At 37.2% G+C, this 22753-nt stretch overlaps 1 protein-coding gene across 1 annotated transcript in view; it reads left to right on the forward strand.

The window, feature by feature from the left end:
• Nucleotides 1-22753, forward strand: part of PCCA (propionyl-CoA carboxylase subunit alpha) — a 435698-nt gene that overhangs the window by 254700 nt on the left and 158245 nt on the right. The window contains exon 19 of the mRNA XM_007960786.3: nt 22418-22520. Within this exon, the coding sequence (XP_007958977.1) occupies nt 22418-22520 (103 nt within the window). The remainder of the gene's footprint in view (nt 1-22417; nt 22521-22753) is intronic.

A 22753-nucleotide genomic window follows, 5' to 3' on the forward strand; every position in this document is an offset into this window, starting at 1 on the left:
GGCCTATAATATTGATGGAAATACTTCAGCCTGAAAAGTTAAAATAAAGCACTCACTTTTGTGGAGGATGACTTTGGCTGCATGGAATCAGTGTACTTTGTGCTCAGGCTTAGTAGCACATATCAAGTATCGTGACTGGCTACACAGCCTGGTGTCAGTTTAACTCTTTCAGCCACAGTAACATAACGGGAAATTATTTTCACTTGGGTTCTCTGTATGTGCAGTCATTGTGTCTGCATTTGTATTGTATTATCTTTCCTCATCTGGCTTCCTGATAAAATGGAGAATCGATTTTTTAGTGATTTCTGCCTAGCAGAGACAATTATCTGTTTATTTTCCTTGGCCTTTCCTGGTTTCAGATACAGAATTTATTCACCTGTTATTAAATTTTTCAATTAGATGATAAAAGTTTAAGGTTTTTGAAATGTGATCTTAACCACTAAAAGATGGGTGGGGAGAGAAACACAGAAAAAACTAACCATGTGAAAATAGTTCCCAAGAAAAAGCAAGTATTGTTGAACGGGTGCATATTGGCTCTTTTGCTAAAATGTCTTCTGAATTAAAAGAACATGTGAAATTAGAACACATTTATACATCAATGAAAATAAAACAACTTATCATAACTCGTTTCATACTCTCAGATAAGCCACTTCACTGTGACAATGAAGGTGATGTGATACCTGACTATACAATAAAAAAAATAGCACTTTAAGTATATATTTACAAATGTATGTATACACTCTTTGTCTTTGGAAATATCTACTTTCATTTGAGCAAATAAATCCCCTAAAAGCAATAAGATGAGATAAAACATTAACTCAATCATTATCATTTAGGCTTGCCTCACTTTTTACTATGTCTGTTACGATCTTTTCAGTTACTTAATATGACTGTGTTTAAGACAGTTTAGAAATCTATGTGAGATTAAGTACAAGATACTCGGTGGATAAGAAAGCATATTTACATATTTTTGCTAACTATTATATTGTAAAATATTTTTATTTTGATCCTACTGTATGAGCTGTACAGAATAGCCTGATTATTGCCAGAGAATTTCTCTGTTCCCTGCAATGATTCCAGAAGCTCTTGCACACTTCATCAGTATTATTGTAATTCTTTGGCTGCAGGATATTTGGCAGCTGTTGCACCCCACTGGCAAATCCTATTCATACTTCTTTCCCATTCACCATTGCCATTGGAGAATTGATTTCTCTCTCCTCTACTCTAACCTTTCCCAATTCATTTTGGATTGTTCAATGTGAAACATTTTAATTTCATATCATACAGCTATTCAGCTTACAGTCCCTTTTTTAACCTGTCACCAGGGTAACAGCATAGCATGCTTTCTTTAGGCAATCAAGTTTTTATTTCACATGCTTAATGTTGCATTAAATGTTTGCATTTTGTTTAACCCCCTTTAAATACTTTGAACTCTGGATATGTTTTATAGGATAATGAAATCCTTGATTTTTGAATTGAAACTAAATCAGCACCATCAGTGCATATATAATAAAATGTCAAAAGATTAATTTACATAATACAAAGATTATTATTAAAAACCCAAGTTAGCTGATCTGTGTAAGGCAATTTTCTGCAGGTAATGGAGGAATATTTGTATATATTATAATATTTGCGTTCAGCCTTGTTCCAAAAAAGGATTTAAAAGTCGTTTAGAGATTGTCAGTGAGATAAGTATAAAACTTAAAAGAGGAATATAGATTTGGTGCAAATGGGAAAATATATCTTTTGAACCCATTATTTGATTTTTCAGTATAATGCTTTTTTTCTCTGTTCGTATATATGAAGATTTGGTTACTTGATTTTTCAGTATAATGCTTTTTTCTATATTTGTATATATGAAGACCATAATGATTTATGCATGTGGCAATGGGTGAAGTAACGAGATGTACTAGAGGGAGATTAGGCATCTTTTCTAGGAGACTAGTGTGGGCATTATGTGCTTTAACATCTCTTCATCAGTTTACTTTTCCCTAAAATAATAACCTTTTCCTTAAAACCTTTTCCTTAAAATAAAAACCTTTTAAAATAAAAACCTTAAAATAAAAACCTTTCCTTAAAATAAAAACCTTTTCCTTAAAATAAATAATTTAATAATAATAGATTATTGAAGATAAAAATGCATATGTTTAGATAGTGATTATTTGGCTTGAATTGGATAGACCTCAGTTTCCCTGTATGGAGCTACCTAGTCATCTTTTCAGCCTTATCCGCAATAATACGTTCAATGAAATTTGTTCTGTGAATAAATCCTGTGATATTTGGAAAATACTGAGAAATGTGTAAGACAAGGTAGAGCACAGACTAGCAAACCATGTTGTTTGAAAGCATTGTTGTTTTCAAGGGTATTGTCAGTATACTAGCTGTTTCAATGTTCTTATATTCCATTATACAATCAACAAAGCTTTCACATTAATCTACAGGGTAAACACTGATTTAAGCTATCTGTTCTTTTCTTTTAAACCATCTTTTAATAAGTTCTTTTTTACAATAAATATGTGTTTATTATCTTATTCTTGATTTTTGTTTTCTTTGGAAATTCTGGTTTCTTACAGTGTATCAGACTATTCAGAAATGTTGAGTATTCATATGCAACTAGTGGCCCTGAATGTAGATAACATTAGTCTAGATGACCAGTGTTAATGATCATCCACAAACATCACCTTCTTTTAGTAAGTTTCTCAATATATATTTTAATGATGATAAGCTTTTACCTTCAGAGTTAGAGCTATCAGATCATTCCAAAAATAACAAATAGTACTCCATGTGATAAGATGTATGTGCTGGCTGGGCGTGGTGGCTCACACCTGTAATCCCAGCACTTTGGGAGGCCGAGGCGGTCGGGTCACGAGGTCAAGAGATCGAGACCATCCTAGCTAACATGGTGAAACCCCGTCTCTACCAAAAATACAAAAAAATTAGCCAGACATGGTGGTGGGTGCCTGTAGTCCTAGCTAATCGGGAAGCTGAGGCAGGAGAATGGCATGAACCCAGAAGGCGGAGCTTGCTGTGAGCCGAGATCGTGCCACTACACTCCAGCCTGAGTGACGGATCAAGACTCTGTCTCAAAATAATAATAATAATAATAATAAAAATAATAATAATAATAATAAAACCATGTGCTTACAATAATAATGAAACAGTCTTTGACCTTTAGGAACTGTAACATCAAATGGGATAGATAGACATGGAGCAGAGAGTTAACTATTCTGAAGAATATCAAAGGGGAAAAGTCCAGATTGTTGTCCTGAGGAAGGGGAAGGAATCTCATTTCCAGATTTTCCACATAATTTTTTTTTTTTTTTTTTTTTTTTTTTTGAGACGGAGTCTGGCTCTGTCGCCCAGGCTGGAGTGCAGTGGCCGGATCTCAGCTCACTGCAAGCTCCGCCTCCCGGGTTTACGCCATTCTCCTGCCTCAGCCTCCGGAGTAGCTGGGACTACAGGCGCCCGCCACCTCGCCCGGCTAATTTTTTTTGTATTTTTAGTAGAGACGGGGTTTCACCGTGTTCGCCAGGATGGTCTCGATCTCCTGACCTCGTGATCCGCCCGTCTCGGCCTCCCAAAGTGCTGGGATTACAGGCTTGAGCCACCGCGCCCGGCCTTTTCCACATAATTTTATCTAAGATGTCAGTTTTCAACAAAGAGTTATAAGACGTGTAATGGAACATGAAAGTGTGGCTCATTCACAGGATAAAAATAAGCCAATAGAAATGTCCAGGAGAGAGCCTAAATTTTGGACTTACTACACAGCAACCTTAAAAAACCTGTTGTAAATACATTCAAGAACTAAAGGAAATGAGGAATGAAGAAATAAAGGACAGTATGGCAATGATGTTTCACTAAACACAATATCAATAGAGAGAAATGATAAAATAGCAAATAAAAATTTTTGAGATGAGAAGTCCAAACCTAAAGTGAAAAAGTACATTAGATGGACTCAACAGTAGATTTGAGCTAGCAGAAGAAACAATCTGCAGATTTGAAGATAAGTCGATTAAGATCATCCAGTGTGAAGAACAGAAAGAAAAATGGAAAAACAACAAAAACAACAAACCACAAGAGCCTCAGAGATTTATGGTACACAATCAGTGTACTAACATACATGTACTGGGAGTCCCAGAAGAAAAGGAGAAAGAAACAAAAACAATATCTAAAGAAATCATGGTCAAAAATGCCTTAAATTTCCTGCTCATTCAAGAAGCTTCGTAAACTCCGAGTAGAATAAACTCAAAGAGATCCACACCTACACATATCATAGTCAAACTGTCAAAAACCAAAAAGAATCTTGGAAACAGCAAGAGTAAAATGATTCATCACATAAAAGGATCCTCCACAAGACTAGGAGCTCACTTTTCATCAGATACCATGAAAGCTAGAAGAGAAAGGGATTTTATACATAAAGTGCTTGGGGAAAAATGCCAACCAGAAATCTTATGGGTAACAAAACTGCCCTTTCAAATGACATAATAACATTCCCAGGTAAACAAAACCTGAGGGAATTTGTAAGACCTGCACTACAATAAATACAAAAGGAAGTTCTTAAGACTGGAATGAGAGGATACTGAACAGTAACTTAAATACACATGAAGTTATTAAGAGCACTGGTAGGCTGGGCATGGTGGCTCATGCCTGTTATCCCAGCCCTTTGGGATGCCAAGGTGGGTGGATCACCTGAGGTCGGGAATTCGAGACCAGCCTGGCAAACATGGTGAAACCCCATCTCTACTAAAAAAACAAACATACAAAAAAATTAGCCAGGCATGGTGGTGCATGCCTGTAATCCCAGCTACTTGGGAGGCTGAGGCACGAGAATCGCTTAAACCCAGGAGGTAGAGGTTGCAGTGAGCCGAGATCATGCCACTGCACTCCAACCTGGGTGATAGAGTAAGACTCTGTCTCCACAAAAAAAAAAACAAAAAAAGCACTGGTTAAGAGAACTACATTGGTAAACATAAAATAAATGTGTTATTTACTTTGTACGTTTTTCTTCCTTTTCTGATTTAAAAGGTGACTGCGTAATGTAATAATTGTAAATTATTGTGTTGTTGGGCACACCATGTACACAGGGTAATTTGTATGACAATTAGAAGACAAAGGAGGGTGGAGCAAATGAAGCTATGTTGGATGTCATTTTCTATATACTATTCCAATTAAGTTAGCATCAACCCAAATGATATTGTTTAAAGGTAAGGTGATAATTGTAATGCCCAGGGTAACCACTAAGAAAAATAACTTTAAAAAGTGGTAATATTAGTAAAAGAAAAATCAAGGGAATTAAAATGAGACAATAGAAAACGTTGATTTAAAATAAGGCAATAATAAAGGAAAAGAGGGAGAAAAAAGATATGACATATAGAAAGTGAAAAGCAAAATGGTAGATGTAAATCCTACCTGATGGATAATTGATTATATTAAATGCAAATGGCTTAAGCTTGTCAAGAGCAGATACTGACAGAATAGATTTAAAAATATGATCAAACCATATGCTTTACAGGAGACACACTTTAGAGTCAAAGGCATAAATAGGTCAGTTGTAAAAGGATGGAAAAAAGTATCAGACAGACATTGTATTTGTAATATTATTATCACCATTTTATTATCAATAATGCTGATATCAGACAAAATAGCCTTTTTTTTTTTTTTTTTTTTTTTTTGAGATAGGGTCCTGCTCTGTCACCCAGGCTGGAGTGCAGTGGCATCATAGGTCACTGCAAGCTCAAACTCCTGGGCTCAGGTGATTCTCCTGCCTCAGCCTCCTGAGTAGCTGGGACTACAGGGCATGCCCTAACATTTGGCAATTTTTTTTTTTTTAATAGAGATGAGGTCTTGCTATGTTACCCGGGCTAGTTTTGAACTCCTGGGCCCAAGTAATCCTCCCACCTCAGCCTCCTGAAGTGCTGGGATTTTAGGCATGAGCCAACACACCCAGATTTTTTGTATTTTTTTTTTTCTTCGAGACAAGGTCTTGCTCTGTCACTCAAGCTAGAATGCAGTGGTGTGATTATAGCTCATTGCTGCTTCTAACTCCTGAGCTCATGTGATTCTTCTGCCTTAGCCTCCCAAGTAACTAGGACTACAGGTGTACCCCACCACGCCCAGCTAATTAAAAAAAAATCTTTTTAGAGGTAGGTTTTTCCTTTATTGCCCAGGCTGGTCTTGAACTCCTGACCTCAAATGCCTGGACTCAAGTGATCCTTCCGCCTCAGCCTTCCAAGTAGCTGGGATTATAGGCATGAGCTGCCAAGACAAAATATTGTTCAAGACAAAATTATTGCTAGAGACAGTGATATTTTATAATGTTAAAAGGGTCAGTCCATCAGAAAGCCATAACAAGTATATATATACACATACCTAATAACATAGTTCCCAAAAATGTGAAGCAAAACTGACACAGAGAGAGAAATAGACAATTCCACAATACGTCACTTTGAAAAATGGGTAGAACAACTAGACAGAATATCAGCAAGGAAGTAAAAGTGTTGGACCGCCCTATAGACCAAATAGACCTGACAGAAATCTCTAGAATAATCTCTCCAATGGCAGCAGAATATACCTGTCTCAAGTGCCTGTGTAACATTCTCCAGGCTAAACCATATTTACCATACCGTAGCACACCATTTACTAGAATTGAAATCATATAAAGTATGTTTTCTGACAAATTAAATGAAATTAGAAAACCACAAGGAAAATGTGAGAAGTTCATACATATGTGGAATTAAACAGTGTACTACCAAATAACCAATAGATTTAAAAATTTACAGAGGAAATTAGAAAATATTTTGTGGTTAATATAAACAACGCGGCCGGGCGCGGTGGCTCAAGCCTGTAATCCCAGCACTTTGGGAGGCCGAGACGGGCGGATCACGAGGTCAGGAGATCGAGACCATCCTGGCTAACCGGTGAAACCCCGTCTCTACTAAAAAAAATACAAAAAACTAGCCGGGCGAGGTGGCGGGCGCCTGTAGTCCCAGCTACTCGGGAGGCTGAGGCAGGAGAATGGCGTGAACCCGGGAGGCGGAGCTTGCAGTGAGCCGAGATCGCGCCACTGCACTCCAGCCTGGGCGACAGAGCGAGACTCCGTCTCAAAAAAAAAAAAAAAAAAAAAAAAAAAAATATATATATATATATATATATATATATATATATAAACAACGCAACATCTAAAAACGTGTGGGCCGCACATAAAGCAGTGCTTAGAGGGAAATTGAGAGCTGTAAGCACATGTATTAAAAAAAGAAGAGGCCAGGCACAGTGGCTCACATTTGTAATCCTAGCTCTTTGGGAGGCTGAGGCGAGCAGATTGTTTGAGCCCACTGGTTCGAGAGCAGCCTAGGCAACATGGTGAAACCCCATTGCTACAAAAAATACAAGAATTTGCTGAGCATGGTGGCACGTGCCTGTAGTCCCTACTACTTGGGAGGCTGAGGTTGGGGGATTGCTTGAACCCGGGAGGCGGAAGTTGCAGTGAGCCAAGATCGTACTGCTGTACTCCAGCCTGGGTAGCAGAGTGAGACCCTATCTCGAAATAAAAGAAGAAATAAAGCTGGGTGTGGGTTTGGTGGCTCACGCCTGTAATCCCAATTCTTTAGGAGATTGAGACTGGAGGAACACTTCAGCCCAGAAGTTTGAGACCCCATCTCTACAAATAATAATAATAATAATAATGCTGGGTGTGGTGGTACACACCTGTAATTCCAGCTACTCAGAAGGCTGAGGTGGGAGGATTGGTTGAGCCCAGGAAGTCAGGGCTGTAGCAGTGAGCCGAGATCATGCCACTCTACTCCAGCTTGGCTGACAGAGTAAGACCCTGTCTCAACAAAGAAAGAAAGAAAGAAAGAGAGAGAGAGAGAGAGAGAGCTCGCGAGTAGGGGGAGGAGGGAGGGAGGGAGGGAAGGAAGGAAGGGAGGGAGGGAGGAAGGGAGAGAAGGAAAGAAAGGATCAATTACCTTATCTTCCATTTTAGGAAACATGGAAAAATAGAGCAAACAAAAGCAGAAGAAATAAAATACTGAAAACTGGAGTAGAAGTAAATGAAATAGATACTAGAAAACAATAGAGGAAATCAATAAAAGCAAAATGTGTTTGTTGGAAAGATCACAGAAATGACAAACCTATAGATCGGCTGACCAAAAGAAAAAGAAAACTCAAATTGTAAAATCAGGAATAATAGGGGGTATGCCTACTGACCTTACAGAAATTCAAATGATTATAAGGGAATATTATGAACAATTGTTTGCCAATAAACAAGATAACTTAGATAAAATGGAGAAATTCATAGAAAGATACCGACTGCCAACACTTTCTCAAGAGAAAGTAGGAAATCCGAATAGACTTATCGTAAGTAAAGAGATTGAAGTAATCATTGCAAAACTTCTTAGAAAGAGCTCAGGACCAGATGACTTCACTTGTTAAAACAGTTAAAGGAAAATTACTTAATGCTAATCTTCACAAACTCTTCCAAAATTCCAATTTACAAGACCAATATTATCATGATTCCAAAACCAGATAAAGTCATTGCAAGACGAAAACTAAAGGCTGATATCCTTCATAAGTATTAATGCAAAAATACTCAACCAAATAGTGGCAAACTGAATCCAAGAACATATACAGTGATATACATCATAACCAAATGAGGTTTCTCGTTGGTTTAACATACAAAAGTCAATCAATGCGATACATCATATTAATAGAATAAGAGACAAAAACCACAGGATTATCTCAAATGCAAAAAAAAAAAAAATTCTGACAAAATCCAACAGCTTTTCATTATGAAAAACACTCAGCCTACTCGGAATAGAAGGCAACTTCCTCACACTGATGAGGAGCATCTATAATAAACACACACCTGAAAATAAGGGCATCTAGATTGGAGAGAAGTCAACTTATCTCTTTTTGCAGATGACATGATCTTATATGTAGAAAATCTTGAGGAATTCACAAACAAATCTGTTAGAACTATTAATGAGTCCTGGAAGGATATAGGATACGAGAATGATATGCAAATATCAATTTTTGTTTTTATACAGTGGCGTTGTACAAGCCAAAAATTAAATGAACAAAACAACTCTATATAGCACCAAAAAGTATACAATACTTAAATATAAATTTTTAAAAAGAAATGCAATACTTGAACACTGAAAACTATAAAATGTTTTTCAAATAAAGATGACCTAAATGAAACACACCCTATGTTTTGAATCAGAAGACCTAATATTGATCACCAAACTGATCTACAGATTCAGCGCAATCCTTACTAAAATCCCAGCTGCATTATTTTTGGAAAAATAGACATCTGATTCCAAAATTCATATGAAAATGCCTTTGCATTGTAAAAAAGGAATAAAGTTCAGAGGCTCCTACTTCCCGATTTCAAAACACTACAGAGCTACAATAATCAAGACAAAGTGGTACTGGCATAAGGATAGACATGTTGATCAATGGAATAGAATCGAGACTCCAGAAATAAATTGTTATACTTATAGTCATTTGAGTTCAATAAGGGTAGGAAGAAAATTCAATGAGTTAAGATTAATCTTTTCAGTAAATTCTGCTTGGGCAATTGGATATGCACATGTAAAAGAATGAAGTTGGTCTCCTTCCTCACACCATACATAAAAATGAACTTTAAGAATCATAGACCTAAATATAAGAGCTCATACAGCAAAATTCTTAGAGGCAAACCTAGGAGTTAATCTTTGTTCCGTTTGGTCAGGTAATGATTTCTTACGTAAGATGTCAAAAGTACAGGCAACAAAAGAAAAGTTAGATAAATTGGACTTCAGAATTTAAAACTTGTGCTTTAAAGGACATGATGAAGAAAGTGAAAAGACATCCCTCAAAATGGGAGATAATATTTGCAAATCATGTATATTTAATAGTGTCCTTTATCTAGTGTAGGGAATTCTTACAACTTAATAATAAAACAAATGATCCAATTAAAAGATGGGCAAAGGACATGAATTAAAAATTTTTCAAAAAAGATATAGAAATGACCAATAAGCCTATAAAAGGTGCTCTGTATCATTAGTTGATAGGAAAATGTAAGTCATAACCACAATGAAATACCACTTCACACCCACAAGGATGGCTACAATCAAATACACAATAAATAGTTGGTGAAGATGTGGAAAAATGGGAACCGTTACATGTTCCTCATGGGAATTTGTGACTACAGTGATATGAATTTGGAAATAATTTGACAGATTCTTAAAATATTAGATGATTACCACATGACCTAGCTATTCCACTTCTTGGTATATACCCAAGGGAAATGAAACCTTGTGTCCACAGAAATGTTGTACACAAATGTTTATAGTGGCATTTGTCCTTATAGCCAGTGGAAACAACCCTAATGTCCTTCAAATGATGAATTAGTGTTTAATAGTAAATAAAATGTGGTATGTTCATAGAATGGAATATTTTTCAGCAATAAAAATAAATGGGGTATTGATATTTTCTACAACATGGATGAATTTTGCAAAAATGCTAAATGAAATAATTCAGTCAAAGTAGATCACAAATTTTCCCAGAATAAGCAAAGCTATAGAAACTGAACGTACATAACAGTTGCTTAGGGCTGTGGAGGGGAATGTAGAGTAACTGCTGTCGTATCTACTGTTTCCCTTATGAGGCAATGAAAACGTTTTAAAGTTGCTTGTGGGGATGGTTGCATAACTCTGTGAATATACTAAAAACCATTAACTTGTTCACTTCAGATGGGTTAAATGTATGATATGTGAATTTCATCTCAAACTGTTTAAAATGTTTATCGTCTGTTACGCATTTTATGTTTAAGAATTTGTTTTCCTAATGGTATAATAGAAATTTAAATTTTAGGAATTAAATGAGGCATTTCTTCCTTCTAATTTAATGCGAGTCTTTAAGAATATTTCTTTTCAAATTGTAAAATATGTTTCTATGTCTGCTCTCAATTTAGTTCAAGAGTAGCTTTTGGGGGTAGCAATGTCAAGTGTTCCTGGGCTACCACCTGGAAGGTGGAAGTAGTAAATGTAGGTGAACCCCCATTCTTCCGTCCTTTCTTTCCTCTTCGCCTTGAAATGCAAGTGACATAAAGTTAAAACAACACAGAAAAGTTTCAGTTCCTACAATGGCAGTGTGGTGTATTTTCAATGAATTCCTTTCCAGATAAATAATTATAAACTCTGGACAAAATATAAAACACAACTATTTGAAGGCTGTCGATGTACAACTGAATACGACCCCTAAAAGAAGAAAACTACACCAGTGAGATGCACATATATGTGGCCTTTCTTCTGAAAGCAGTCACTATTGCATGCATTAAGGCATGGCTGGAACTCAGTTATTGGTTTTAGGTCTCAGAGAGTGATGTTCAGTGTTGTCAGAACTGCTGGAAATTAAGCAGGGATATCATGGCAAAAAGGGAGCAACAGAGTGAAGAGTTCCATATGTGAATTCAGGTTCTCTCAAATTGTTGGCTGACCCTAGAAATGTACGTAACGAAGACCCCAGGGATCCCAGAAGATCCCAGACCTGCTGGAATGCTGAGTGAACTGAGCTAAAATTTCAGTTGCCTACCATGGTTATGATAATGTTGGAATCTGAATCTCATCAATTTGAGATACTTGTAAACACCTTGAGCTTTCCATTAAAACCCTGGAAGGATCATGCCTTGGGAGAAAAGACTGTTTCTGGAATAAATAGTTTGGACTTTTTATTTATCGAGAGCAAAACCAAATAGTTCCTAGCACAACATAAAAGTGAGCCTCCACAACTTCAGGACTAGTAACTAGTAATTTAACTGCCTGCTGTAATAAAAATCCGTACTTTTCAGAGGGAGATAACATGATGAGTGAAGTCCGACAACATCCCCACAATACAGTTTACAATAAACATTTACTTGGCTTGCAGTTTAAGAATAAAGACAACTGTAATTGAGAGGAAAAGCAGTCAACAGAAATCAACCGTGAGATTACAAAAATGTTTGTTTCATGGGTAAAAGCTTTAAAGTAGCTATTAAAATCATTTTCAAGTATTAAAGATGAAAATGAGGGAAAAATAGGGAATATCAGCATAGAAATTGAAATTAAAACACATTACTAAGTGGAAATTCAAGATCTAAAATGTCCTGTATCTGCAATAGATAATTTGCTGGATAGGCTGAAAAGCATACTGGTGATGGCAGAAGAAGGAATAGGTAACCTTGAAGATAGAATAAGAGAGATTATGCAATCTGAAAAAAGAGAAGGAAAAATATGTTTTAAAAAATTGAAGAGACACAAAAGGACAAAGGAAACTTTTGGAGGTAAAATATGTGTATTACCTTGATTGTGGTGGTAGTGTAATGACTGTATGCGTATGTCCAAACCAATCAACTTGTGTGCATTAAACATGCAGTTTTTTAAATGTCAAATACACCTCAATAAAGCTGTTTAGCCGAGGTGGGCAGATCACCTGAGGTCAGGAGTTTGAGACCAGCCTGGTCAACATGGTGAAACCCTGTCTCTACTAAAAATACAAAAAAATTTGCCAGGTGTGGTGGTGTACGCCTGTATTCCCAGCTACTAGGGAGGCTGAGGCAGGAGAATCACTTGAACCTGGGAGCTGGAGGAGGTTTCAGTGAGCCGAGATCGTGCCAGTACACTCCAGCCTGGGCAACAGAGCAAGACTCCTCAAAAAAAAAAAAAAAAAAAAAAAGCTGTTTAAAGAAAAAAGGAAGACAGCCTTGGTGACTTGTGGGCACTGTAAGTTATCAGGAAGCATGTATTAGGAAGCACAAAAGGAAAGGCTAGAGAGTGAAGAAATTTCAGAAAAAATATTTAATGTTGTCTTCTTAAGATTGGAAACAAGACAAAGTTGTCTGTTATTATCACGTTTGTTCAGTATTATCCTGGAGATCCTAGCCAGTGCAGTTGGAAAGAAAAGAATAAAAGGAATAGAAATCAGAAAGGAAGAAATAATGTAAATGTTCTATTTACAGAGGACATAATTGTTTGCATAGAAAGCCTTATAGGAATCTATAAAACTGTTGCTGGAACTAACAAATTTAGCAAGATCACAGGATAAAAAGGCAGTCAAATACAAGTTGTATTTGAATAAAGTAGCAACAATGAAAAAATGAAAATTAAAGTTTCACTTAACAGCGTAAAAATACTCAGGCAAAGCAAACAACCTCACTAGTTAGAGTAGGAAGGCATGCAAGAAATAACAGAGCCTAATGATTGCAAAGGAAGCTTTCTACACCTTACTTGTGTGGAAAGAAACTCTAAGGAGTCTGCCATACAATGAATAAAACTAAGACAAAAATAGGCATAAAGTTAACAAAAGAGATTAATGACTACCACACTTTACGAGATAAATTAAAAATCAAAAGAAGTAAGAGTTATATCCTGCTCATGGACTGAAAGAGAAAATGTTAAGATGTTACTTCTCTCTACAGTAATATAGATTCAATGCAGTCCCAATCGTAATTCTATTGAGATTGTATCTCAGGGAGGATGTGGAAGAAGTTGGCACATTGGTTTTGAAGTTTCTATGGAAATGCAAAGGAACCTTGTATTAGTCCATTTTCACCCTGCTAATAAAGACATGCCTGAGACTGGACAATTTACAAAAGAAAGAAGTTTAATTGAACTTACAGTTCCACATGGCTGAGGAGGCCTCAGAATCCTGGTGGAAAACGAGGAGGGGCAAGTCACGTCTTATGTGGATGGCAACAGGCAAAAAGAGTTTTGTGCAGGGAGACCCCCGTTGTTTTTTTTTTTTAAATCATCAGATCTCGTGAGACTACTTCACTATCATGAGAACAGGGCAGGGAAGACCTGCCCCCGTAATTCAGTCACCTCCCACTGTGTCCCTCCCACAACACATGGGAATTCAAGATGAGATTTAGGTGGGGACACAGCCAAACCATGTCAGACCTAGAATAGCTGAGAGGAGCAAAGTTGCAGTACTTGGTCTACAGATTTTCCTGAAATGACCTCACGCCTGTCTCCTACCACACAGGAAAGTCAGAGATGCATCATAGATAGATCTACATGTAAAACTTCTAAAACATGTGACTATATCTTCTGAACCTTTGTATATAGATAAAAAACTTCTTAGCAAGGACACAAAGCACTAAACATAAAAGGAAAAATTAATGAGTTAGATTTTGTTAATATTAAAAACTTCCATTAAAACTGCAAAAAGATACCACTACATACCTATTAGAATGTCTAAAATCCAGAACACTGAACACCACATGCTGCCGAGGATGTGGAGCAACAGGAGCTCTCATGCATTGCTGGCGGGAGTGCAAAATGGTAAGCCGCTTTAGAAGACAGTTTGGCAGTTTCTTACACAGCACAGTCTTACCATATAATCAAGGAGTGGTGCTCCTTGGTATTTACCAAAATGAGTTGGAAACATAGGCACACACTAAAACCTGTGCGTGAATGTTTATAGCAGCTTTATTCATAATTGCCAAAACTGAGAAGCGATGTCCTTCAGTAGGTGAGTGGATAAACTGGTACATCCATACAGTGGAATATTAGTTAGCAATAAAAAGAAATGAGCTACTAAGGCATGAAAAGACAGAGTGGAAACAAATACATATTGGTACGGGGAAAAAGCTCACCTGAAAAGGCAGCATTCTGTATGATTCCAGCGCTAAGGGACACTCCAGAAAAGGCAAACCTGTGGGAAAAAGCTCCTCTGAAAGGCAGCATTCTGTATGATTCCAGCGCTAAGGGACACTCTGGAAAAGGCAAACCTGTGAAGATTGTGAGATCAGTGATTGCCGAGCATTCAGGGGAGGGAGGGGGGAATAAATAGGTGGAACAGCGGACTTGTAGGCAGTGAGACTACTCTGTATGATACTGTCATTCTGGGCACATTTCATTATATATTTGTCAAAACCCACAGAATGTGTCACACAGAGTGAACCTTAATGTATGAACTGTAGTTAACAGTGACGTATTGATACTGGCTTATCAATTGTAACAAATACACCACACAAATGCAAGATGTTCATAATAGAGGAATTCATGTGGGGGAGGGTGTGTGGGGATATTGAAATTTTGTTGAGTTTTTGTCAACCTAAAACTTCTTTAAAAAATAATGTCATAATTTTTTTAAAAATCTGCTGAAGGAAAGACATTGTTAAGAAAATTCGTAAGCAAACCACAGAGGAGGAGAATACTTAAACCTGACAAAGGGCTTGTATCCAAAATAAAGAACTTTCACAAATCAATAAAAATAAGGCCAATGACCTAATAAAAATGGGCAAAAACTTGAATATAAATGGCCACTGAGCACCATGAGGTCCTCAGCATTACTAGTCGTGGGGGAAATATACATTAAACTATGATAGGATGCGGTTTCCCAGTCTCTAGCCTGGCTAGAATTAGAAAGACTGACAATGCCAAATGGTGGCAAGGATGTAGAGTAACTCATTGCTGTGGGAACGTAGAAATGTTGCAGTCTTTTGGAAAACAGTTTAGCAACCCATATAAAATTAAACCTACATTTAGCTTATGACTTCTACTCCCTAGATTTTTTACCCCACAAGAAATGAAGACATACCTCTTTAAGGGGGGAAAAAACAACCATGCACAAAGAATATCTACAGTGGCTTTGTTTATAACAGCCCCGAACTGGAAACCACCAAATAGCCATCCACAGAAGGATGAACTCATTTTGGTGTGTTGGTGCCATAAAATACTTCCCAGCAAGAAAAAAAGGGTGAACTATCGACAATATGGATGCACCTCAGAAACACTATATTGGTCAAAAAAGCCAGAGTTTTTCTTTGAGTCTGTTCATGTGAAGCTCAGAACAGGCAAGCATAATCTCTGGTTGACTGTTAGTGGCAGGCAGAGCCAAGTGACTGGAAGGGTGAATGATGGAACTTAAGATCTTGGAATTTGACTGTATGTTAGTTGTGTAAGAGTAAAATTTAAAAAAAGTAACAGTCGCTGAAACAAAAGAGGGATTTCAGATATTTCTGCACCAAATTATGGTAACAATAATAACTAATTTAGCATTTATGTGCCAAACACTACTCTAAGCATTTTACACCTTTTATCTCATGTAAGCAGCATATGGGTTAGGCATTCTTATTATCTTTGTCTTGCTGATAAGGAAACTGAGGCACAAGAAGGCTAAGTGAGTTGTGGATGGAGGTCACACAGCTTTTGCAGGTCTGCACTTGGTCAGTGAGACATGGGGTCTGCTGGGGTGACAACTGTGCCACAGTGCCTTTCCTGGCTGAGCATGCCCAGTGTCTAAATTGAGAACCTCAAGCCCTTATCGGTGGAAGAAGGAAAGGGAGTATGCATACTATTTAAATATCTGAGATTGTGAGTAACATTACGTATTCTATCCTAGATTCAGATGTCATTTGTGTAATTATTTGTAATGCTAATAACACCAAACTTGGGGGTGTTCCCTATTTCTCAGCGTGATTATGTGATACAGACTCTTCCACACAGTCTCATATATTTGAACATACACGTTTTCAATTGCATGTAGGCAGAATTCTAATCCTCCTCTATGCCAGTTCCTAGCTTTGAAGAGGTTCTCTGAAAATGCTGCTTTTATCTTTCTTCTGCAGTGATGAACTTTAATGTTGGAGTGTTGTAAGTTCTCACATAATAAGGCTTAGATTTTTGTTTGGTTTGGCAGTAGACTTCTGTTTAAAATTCCTTTAATCTGTTCATTCCATGCTTTTTATATTCATTTTAATAACTGATGGCTCTGTGCAGAATTTTTTTTTTTATTTATTGCACTAGTAAAAAACTACTAAAACTTGTACTTAACTCTTCCTCCATCTCAACATGCTAAAAGTGAGTTTTCCAGTGAATTGCTGAATTTTTATCTTCCCTGGGAGTTGTTCCTCCCCTTCCCCAACCCTGGGGAAATAAGAAACAATTCATATACTAGATCTAAAGTTTCATTAAAATTGCTTATGCCCTGTCTCAGGCATTTTAAGTGGGCCATCTGTCTAAACATCTCTCTCTCTCTCTTTTTTTTTCTGATCATTTCCTCGACTTATTCATGAGCCATGGGAGGGCTCCTTTGTAGTCTCCATGTAGCTGGTTCTGTCTACCCCCACTGAATACATCTATGTGCTTGCATAACATATCTTTTCACTGTGCTGGAAATTCTCTGAACTTGGTTCAGATGAATGGCCCACTTTCTGAAGGCCTTTTTCTTCCTGCAAAGATTTGTATGCAGAAACTGACCTCAGTGGCCATGGAATGCAGCATATTATTCTCGATCATTTTACAGCCCACCCACTGTGAAAGTTATGATGAAGCATTTCTTAATGATTCCTTGACCATTAGCATTGTTTTAACTCAGTATTTTACGTCTAAAAAGGTGATGGCACAATCAAAACCCAGCTTTTTTGAGTGTCTGATAATTATGGTTTAAAATGCTTATAATCCTTTCTAACTGAAGATGCTGAGAGTTTTTATGTTTATACAGTCTTCTTTTAGAAAATGACATGTAACAGCAAAGTATTTACTCAAAACCTCCCTTTTGAGTAAAATATTCCAGTAAGTTAATGTATTAGTATTAATAGTGACAATCAGCTGACAGTTTTTCACCATCAAATATAAAAAATTTAGTTTTGTTGAGCATATTCATCCTGGCTGGCTGATGATAAACTGGACAGACCTGGGTTAGAGCTATTATTTTGTTTGCTTAGTGAGTCACTGTTTATGTGAATTCTTTTTTACTGGGGTTTTTGGGTTTTGTTTGTTTTTTAAAGAAATACTTGGTATCAGCTTTGCAGGTGACTAATACATTGCACAGATTAAATGTTTGTTCAGATGACAGCATCTTTCACTAGAAATATACTTCGTTAAAGGAAACTGTATCATTACTGTGGCGAGTTGAATGAAGTTCTAAGACCTTTTCCCTGTTGTCAGAGAGTTGTTCATGAAAATCTTCTTTGAGACTATTTTGAATTTAATGGATCTGTATAATTCTTTTCTAAACATTTAGAATATAATTATAGGTAATTGTTACTATCATAAATCTGTGCTGGTTAAATTAATAAGAATGTTTCAAAGTAAGAATTATAAATGTATTTTCAGTGATTTTGCAGAAATAGAGCATGTATTCTTTCAGGTTTGTATTTTTTTTATTTATAGTTTATTTCTATTGCAGAGCATATTTATATCTGCCATTTAACTCACATATATGCCCAACCCATCCATTTTATTTAAAACCAAAACAAAACTAGTTTCAAACTTATGTCAAGCCAGAAGGAATCTTTGTAAATTTTGTTTGTAGAAGAGTGAACTTACAAAGAGATTCCACACTTTTGACTCTTTTTTGGTATTTGGAGGTCTTTCACAGTGAAGCCTTTTTCCTATATCCTGTTAACATATCACCCTAAGAGAAATTGTTAGAAAAAGGCTGGGTACTGTCACTCACACCTGTAATCTCAGTACTTTGGGAGGACAAAGCAGGAGGATCCCCTGAGGCCAGGAGTTCAAGACCAGTCTGGGCGTCATAGCGAGACCCGCCCCTTCTCTTAAAAAAAAAAAAAACAAACCAGACCTGGTAGTGGCACATACCTGTAATCCCAGCCACTCAGGAGGCTGACGCAGAAGGATCATTTGAGGCCAGGAGTTCGAGACTGCAGTGAACTGTGATAGGGCCACTGCACTCCAGCCGTTGTGACAGAGTGAGATCCTGTTTCTTAAAAGGAAAAGAAAAAATTGTTAGAAAAGTGCCATTGCGGGAGTTAAGTGTGTAGAAGAAGCAGTAGCTTCTTATCACTTGCCTAGTTCTGATCCACTTTAACAGGTGTAGAAATGTTGGTTCAAACAGATTAAGTTCTCAGGTACATTGCTAGTAGAACAGGCTGAGATTTAGACCTGGATGTTTTAACTCAAAACCCTGTACTCCTTCCATAAGGTCCCTCCTGGGACAAATTATAATATATATGAAACAGATGTGAATCAAAATAAAACAATGGAAAAATAAATAGTACTTAGGTTTTGGAGATTGGCAACTATATGTCATCACCATCTATAAGGTCCCTTTCTGTGGGAAAATGGGTTCTGGGTTGGAACAGGATGTCAGGATTAACAATGTTCCAATGCCTCTGGAAGCAGAGACTCATTACATAACAGAAGGGATTCTCAATCCCTACTCCATCAGGCTGCTACAGTTTGAAAATTATTACAGCGTATGACATAGATTAAATGGAAGAAAGATCTCTTGAGTTTATGCTATAATTAATGAACAATTGGTGAGGGAGGCAATATTTTCCTTGAAGGATCTGTTAATGTGAGAAACAGAGAGATGAGATGAGGATCCAAAGTTTCTATAAAGAAAGAGGTTTCAGTTATAGGGGAAGTAAGAATATAGGCCAAGAACTGGGACAACTACTCATAATAAGAGCTAGCATGTATACACCTAATTTAATCAACACATCCCTATCAATGCAGATGTTATTATAATCTTTTATACATAAGGAAACTGAGACAGACAGTTTGCTCTGGGTTTTGTACCAGCTTCTATGAGTCATCAGGGCCTGAAATCAAAAACCACTGTCTGCTCTCTACCTCATGGTAGCTTGGCTAAGAGTCTAGCCTAACCAGATAGACAAATGAGAGAATAAGCAGAAATAAAATTGAATGCAAAAGGTGGGTTCTTACTTTTAAGGGCATTGAATGGTAGTTAGGTTAATAAAGATTTAACTTGGTGTGGGGTAGAAAACCATTCAATGATCATGAGCGAGGTAGTAACATAATTCTTGAGGAAAGCACAGATTTAAGAAAGTCAAGTTGCACGGTTGTCTAGATGTGAGGCTGTTTCTGCGATCACAGTACCCCTGTGAGACTGAAGTATTGACCCCATTCGAACTGAGCAAGATGAAGTCTAAATGAGATGATAGGTATAGTCCAGGGACACCCAGGGAGTATCCAGGAGCTTGGGGTACACGCTGCTCCTGTCACACCTGCGCTCTGTCCCCTGGGCAAGTCAGCCTCCCCTTCTGCACATGCTTGGTGCATAGTAGACACGCCTGACATTCTTTTCTACTTATCCCTCATCTCTTTGTCTACATCCTGTGCTAGGAGCTGGAGATACAAAAATAAGGAATGATTTTGGTATTTTAGGAACAACCAGGACACTGGGAGACAAACATATAAACAAATAAATGCCCTGTAGAGTAAAGGTGCTAAGAAAAAAAGAGGCAATGCCGGCACAGAAGCCCTCTCTTCCCTTCTTCCTTTCTGTCCAGACCTCCTTTTCATTCCCTCTCCTCCTCCCCTCCGCACTGTGTGTTGTCTCCCTCAACTCCCCCACACCCCCATTCATTCATACTCTCTTGTGTGAGGCTCTATCCCCTCAGACAGTTCTCGTCACACTGCCAGAAAGAATCTTCCAGGCCTGTGTTGTACAGTGTGCATTGTTGTTAATGCATTTTTTTACTTTTATTTTTACTTCTGTGGTATTTAAAACATATCCTTATCTTCAGAATGATGCAGATCAAGAAGTAGTAGATCAAATACAAATATGTATTTAAATAATATTAATCATCGGATATTGAATCTAGAGGTGATTTGATTAGAACCATAGTTTTTTGACTGACTTTTTTTAATGCGGAATACACAGAGACTTCTTTTGAAATTTGGTGGGTTTAAATGAAAACATAACTTGGAACATTTTTTCAGAACTGTGGTTTAAGCTGACACCCAGATACTACAAAACGCTGATGTTTCGTGCTAAGTAAATATTACTTCACAAGTATAAATATGCAATACTTAAATTAGGTTAATTCTGAAATCATTAAATTTTGTTACTTTAGAAAGTCGTGGGAAACATTTATATTCTAAAAATATTTTTGTGTTTGGCTGCTTGATACAGATTTTCTGAACCATGTAATTCTGATCATATGCAGGACAAGACCCGTATGATAAGACTAACATTGTTCATAGATATGGAGTCCTTTTTGGGGGTTTTAGGTGATGGGGAAAACCAGGGCTAGAAAAGAAATAGCGTGTAAGTTTCCAAGATGAGGACTGTGTTTTATTTCTCTGTGGTGCCCCAAAACTTAGAGCCAAGTACTTAGTGTTTGTTGAACTCATAAGTCATATAGGTTTTGTGTGTGTGTGTGTGTGTGTGTGTGTGGCTATGCTTTATTGTAGCAAAATTTTGATATTGTCCTATTATATAATAACATAATAAGTGGGTATCTGAGTAATGTTTAAATTCGTTTTTTAAATTTCGTGAATTTTTAGTAATAACATTATAAAATAAGTATAGTTTTTTTGTTTTTTTGTTTTTGTTTTTTGAGACGGAGTCTCGCTCTGTAGCCCGGAATGGAGTGCAGTGGCCGGATCTCAGCTCACTGCAAGCTCCGCCTCCCGGGTTCACGCCATTCTCCTGCCTCAGCCTCCGGAGTAGCTGGGACTACAGGCGTCCGCCACCACGCCCGGCTAGTTTTTTGTATTTTTTTAGTAGAGACGGGGTTTCACCGTGTTAGCCAGGATGGATCTCCTAACCTCGTGATCCGCCCGTCTCGGCCTCCCACAGTGCTGGGATTACAGGCTTGAGCCACCGTGCCCGGCCCTAGCTTTTTTTTTTTTTTTTTGCAAAATATAATTATATCGGCTGGGTGTGGTGGCTCACGCCTGTAACCCCAGCACTTTGGGAAGCTGAGGCGGGCGGATCATGAGGTCAGGAGTTCAAGACCAGCCTGGCCAAAATAGTGAAACCCCATCTCTACTAAATATACAAAAAATTAGCCAGGCGTGGTGGCGGGCGCCTGTAATTGCAGCCACTTGGGAGGCTGAGGCAGAAGAATCACTTGAACCCGGGAGGCAGAGGTTGCAGTGAGCTGAGGTCATGCCATTGCACTCCAACCCGGGCGACAGTGCAAGATTCCGTCTCAAAAAATAATAATAATTTTAAAAAATTATATCCTAGCTAATGTACTAAGGTATTATTTTTCTAATTGACATCATGAAGAAACATTCTATATTATCTTATAAGTAGAATAATGTAGGGAGAGGTTCATTGTTTAATACATTTTTAGTCTCATCACCTATAAAGAACAAAATGATTTTCTAGGCCCGATCATGCTGACTCAGTAATTCATTTTATGTCTCTGAAGCTTAAGGCATGGCATACTTATTCATTTCATTGTAATTTTTTTTAAAAAACTATTTTGAATAGTAACCAAATATTGAAAAAAACTAATACTGCTTCAGGCAGACGAATTTGTGAATGACTGTAACAATTAAGCAATTCAAATTCACAGAATAGATGATGATTCTTAGAATAGGTGTTTAAAATGTTCTCAAATACATTCTATGACAGTTTTACCCTGCACACTTTATATAAAAGGGAAATTAGTTTATTGAGAAATAATAATATATAATTATTAACTCTTTTTCTTTTCATTCTACTTTAGAATGCCTATTATTAAACCAGACATAGCCAACTGGGAGCTCTCAATAAAATTGCATGATAAAGTTCATACTGTAGTAGCATCAAACAGTGGGTCAACGTTCTTGGTGAGTTTTCTTTCTTTATTTTCTTGGTAATCTTGATATTATCTATGAATATTTAAAGCCATTTTTAACCTGTTCAGTGACTCTTATCTTTTGAATTTATGGCACCTCTGTGTACTTGTTTCATCTTCTTTAGGAAGCTGAATGGAAATGGAAATTTTTTGTTCTCTTATGCTAATTAGGAGATACATTTCCAGATTTAGCCACATCCTAAACTCACTTTCTGATATTTAATT

This window comes from Chlorocebus sabaeus, chromosome 3, assembly GCF_047675955.1.
Source record: "Chlorocebus sabaeus isolate Y175 chromosome 3, mChlSab1.0.hap1, whole genome shotgun sequence".
Lineage (NCBI taxonomy): Eukaryota > Metazoa > Chordata > Mammalia > Primates > Cercopithecidae > Chlorocebus > Chlorocebus sabaeus.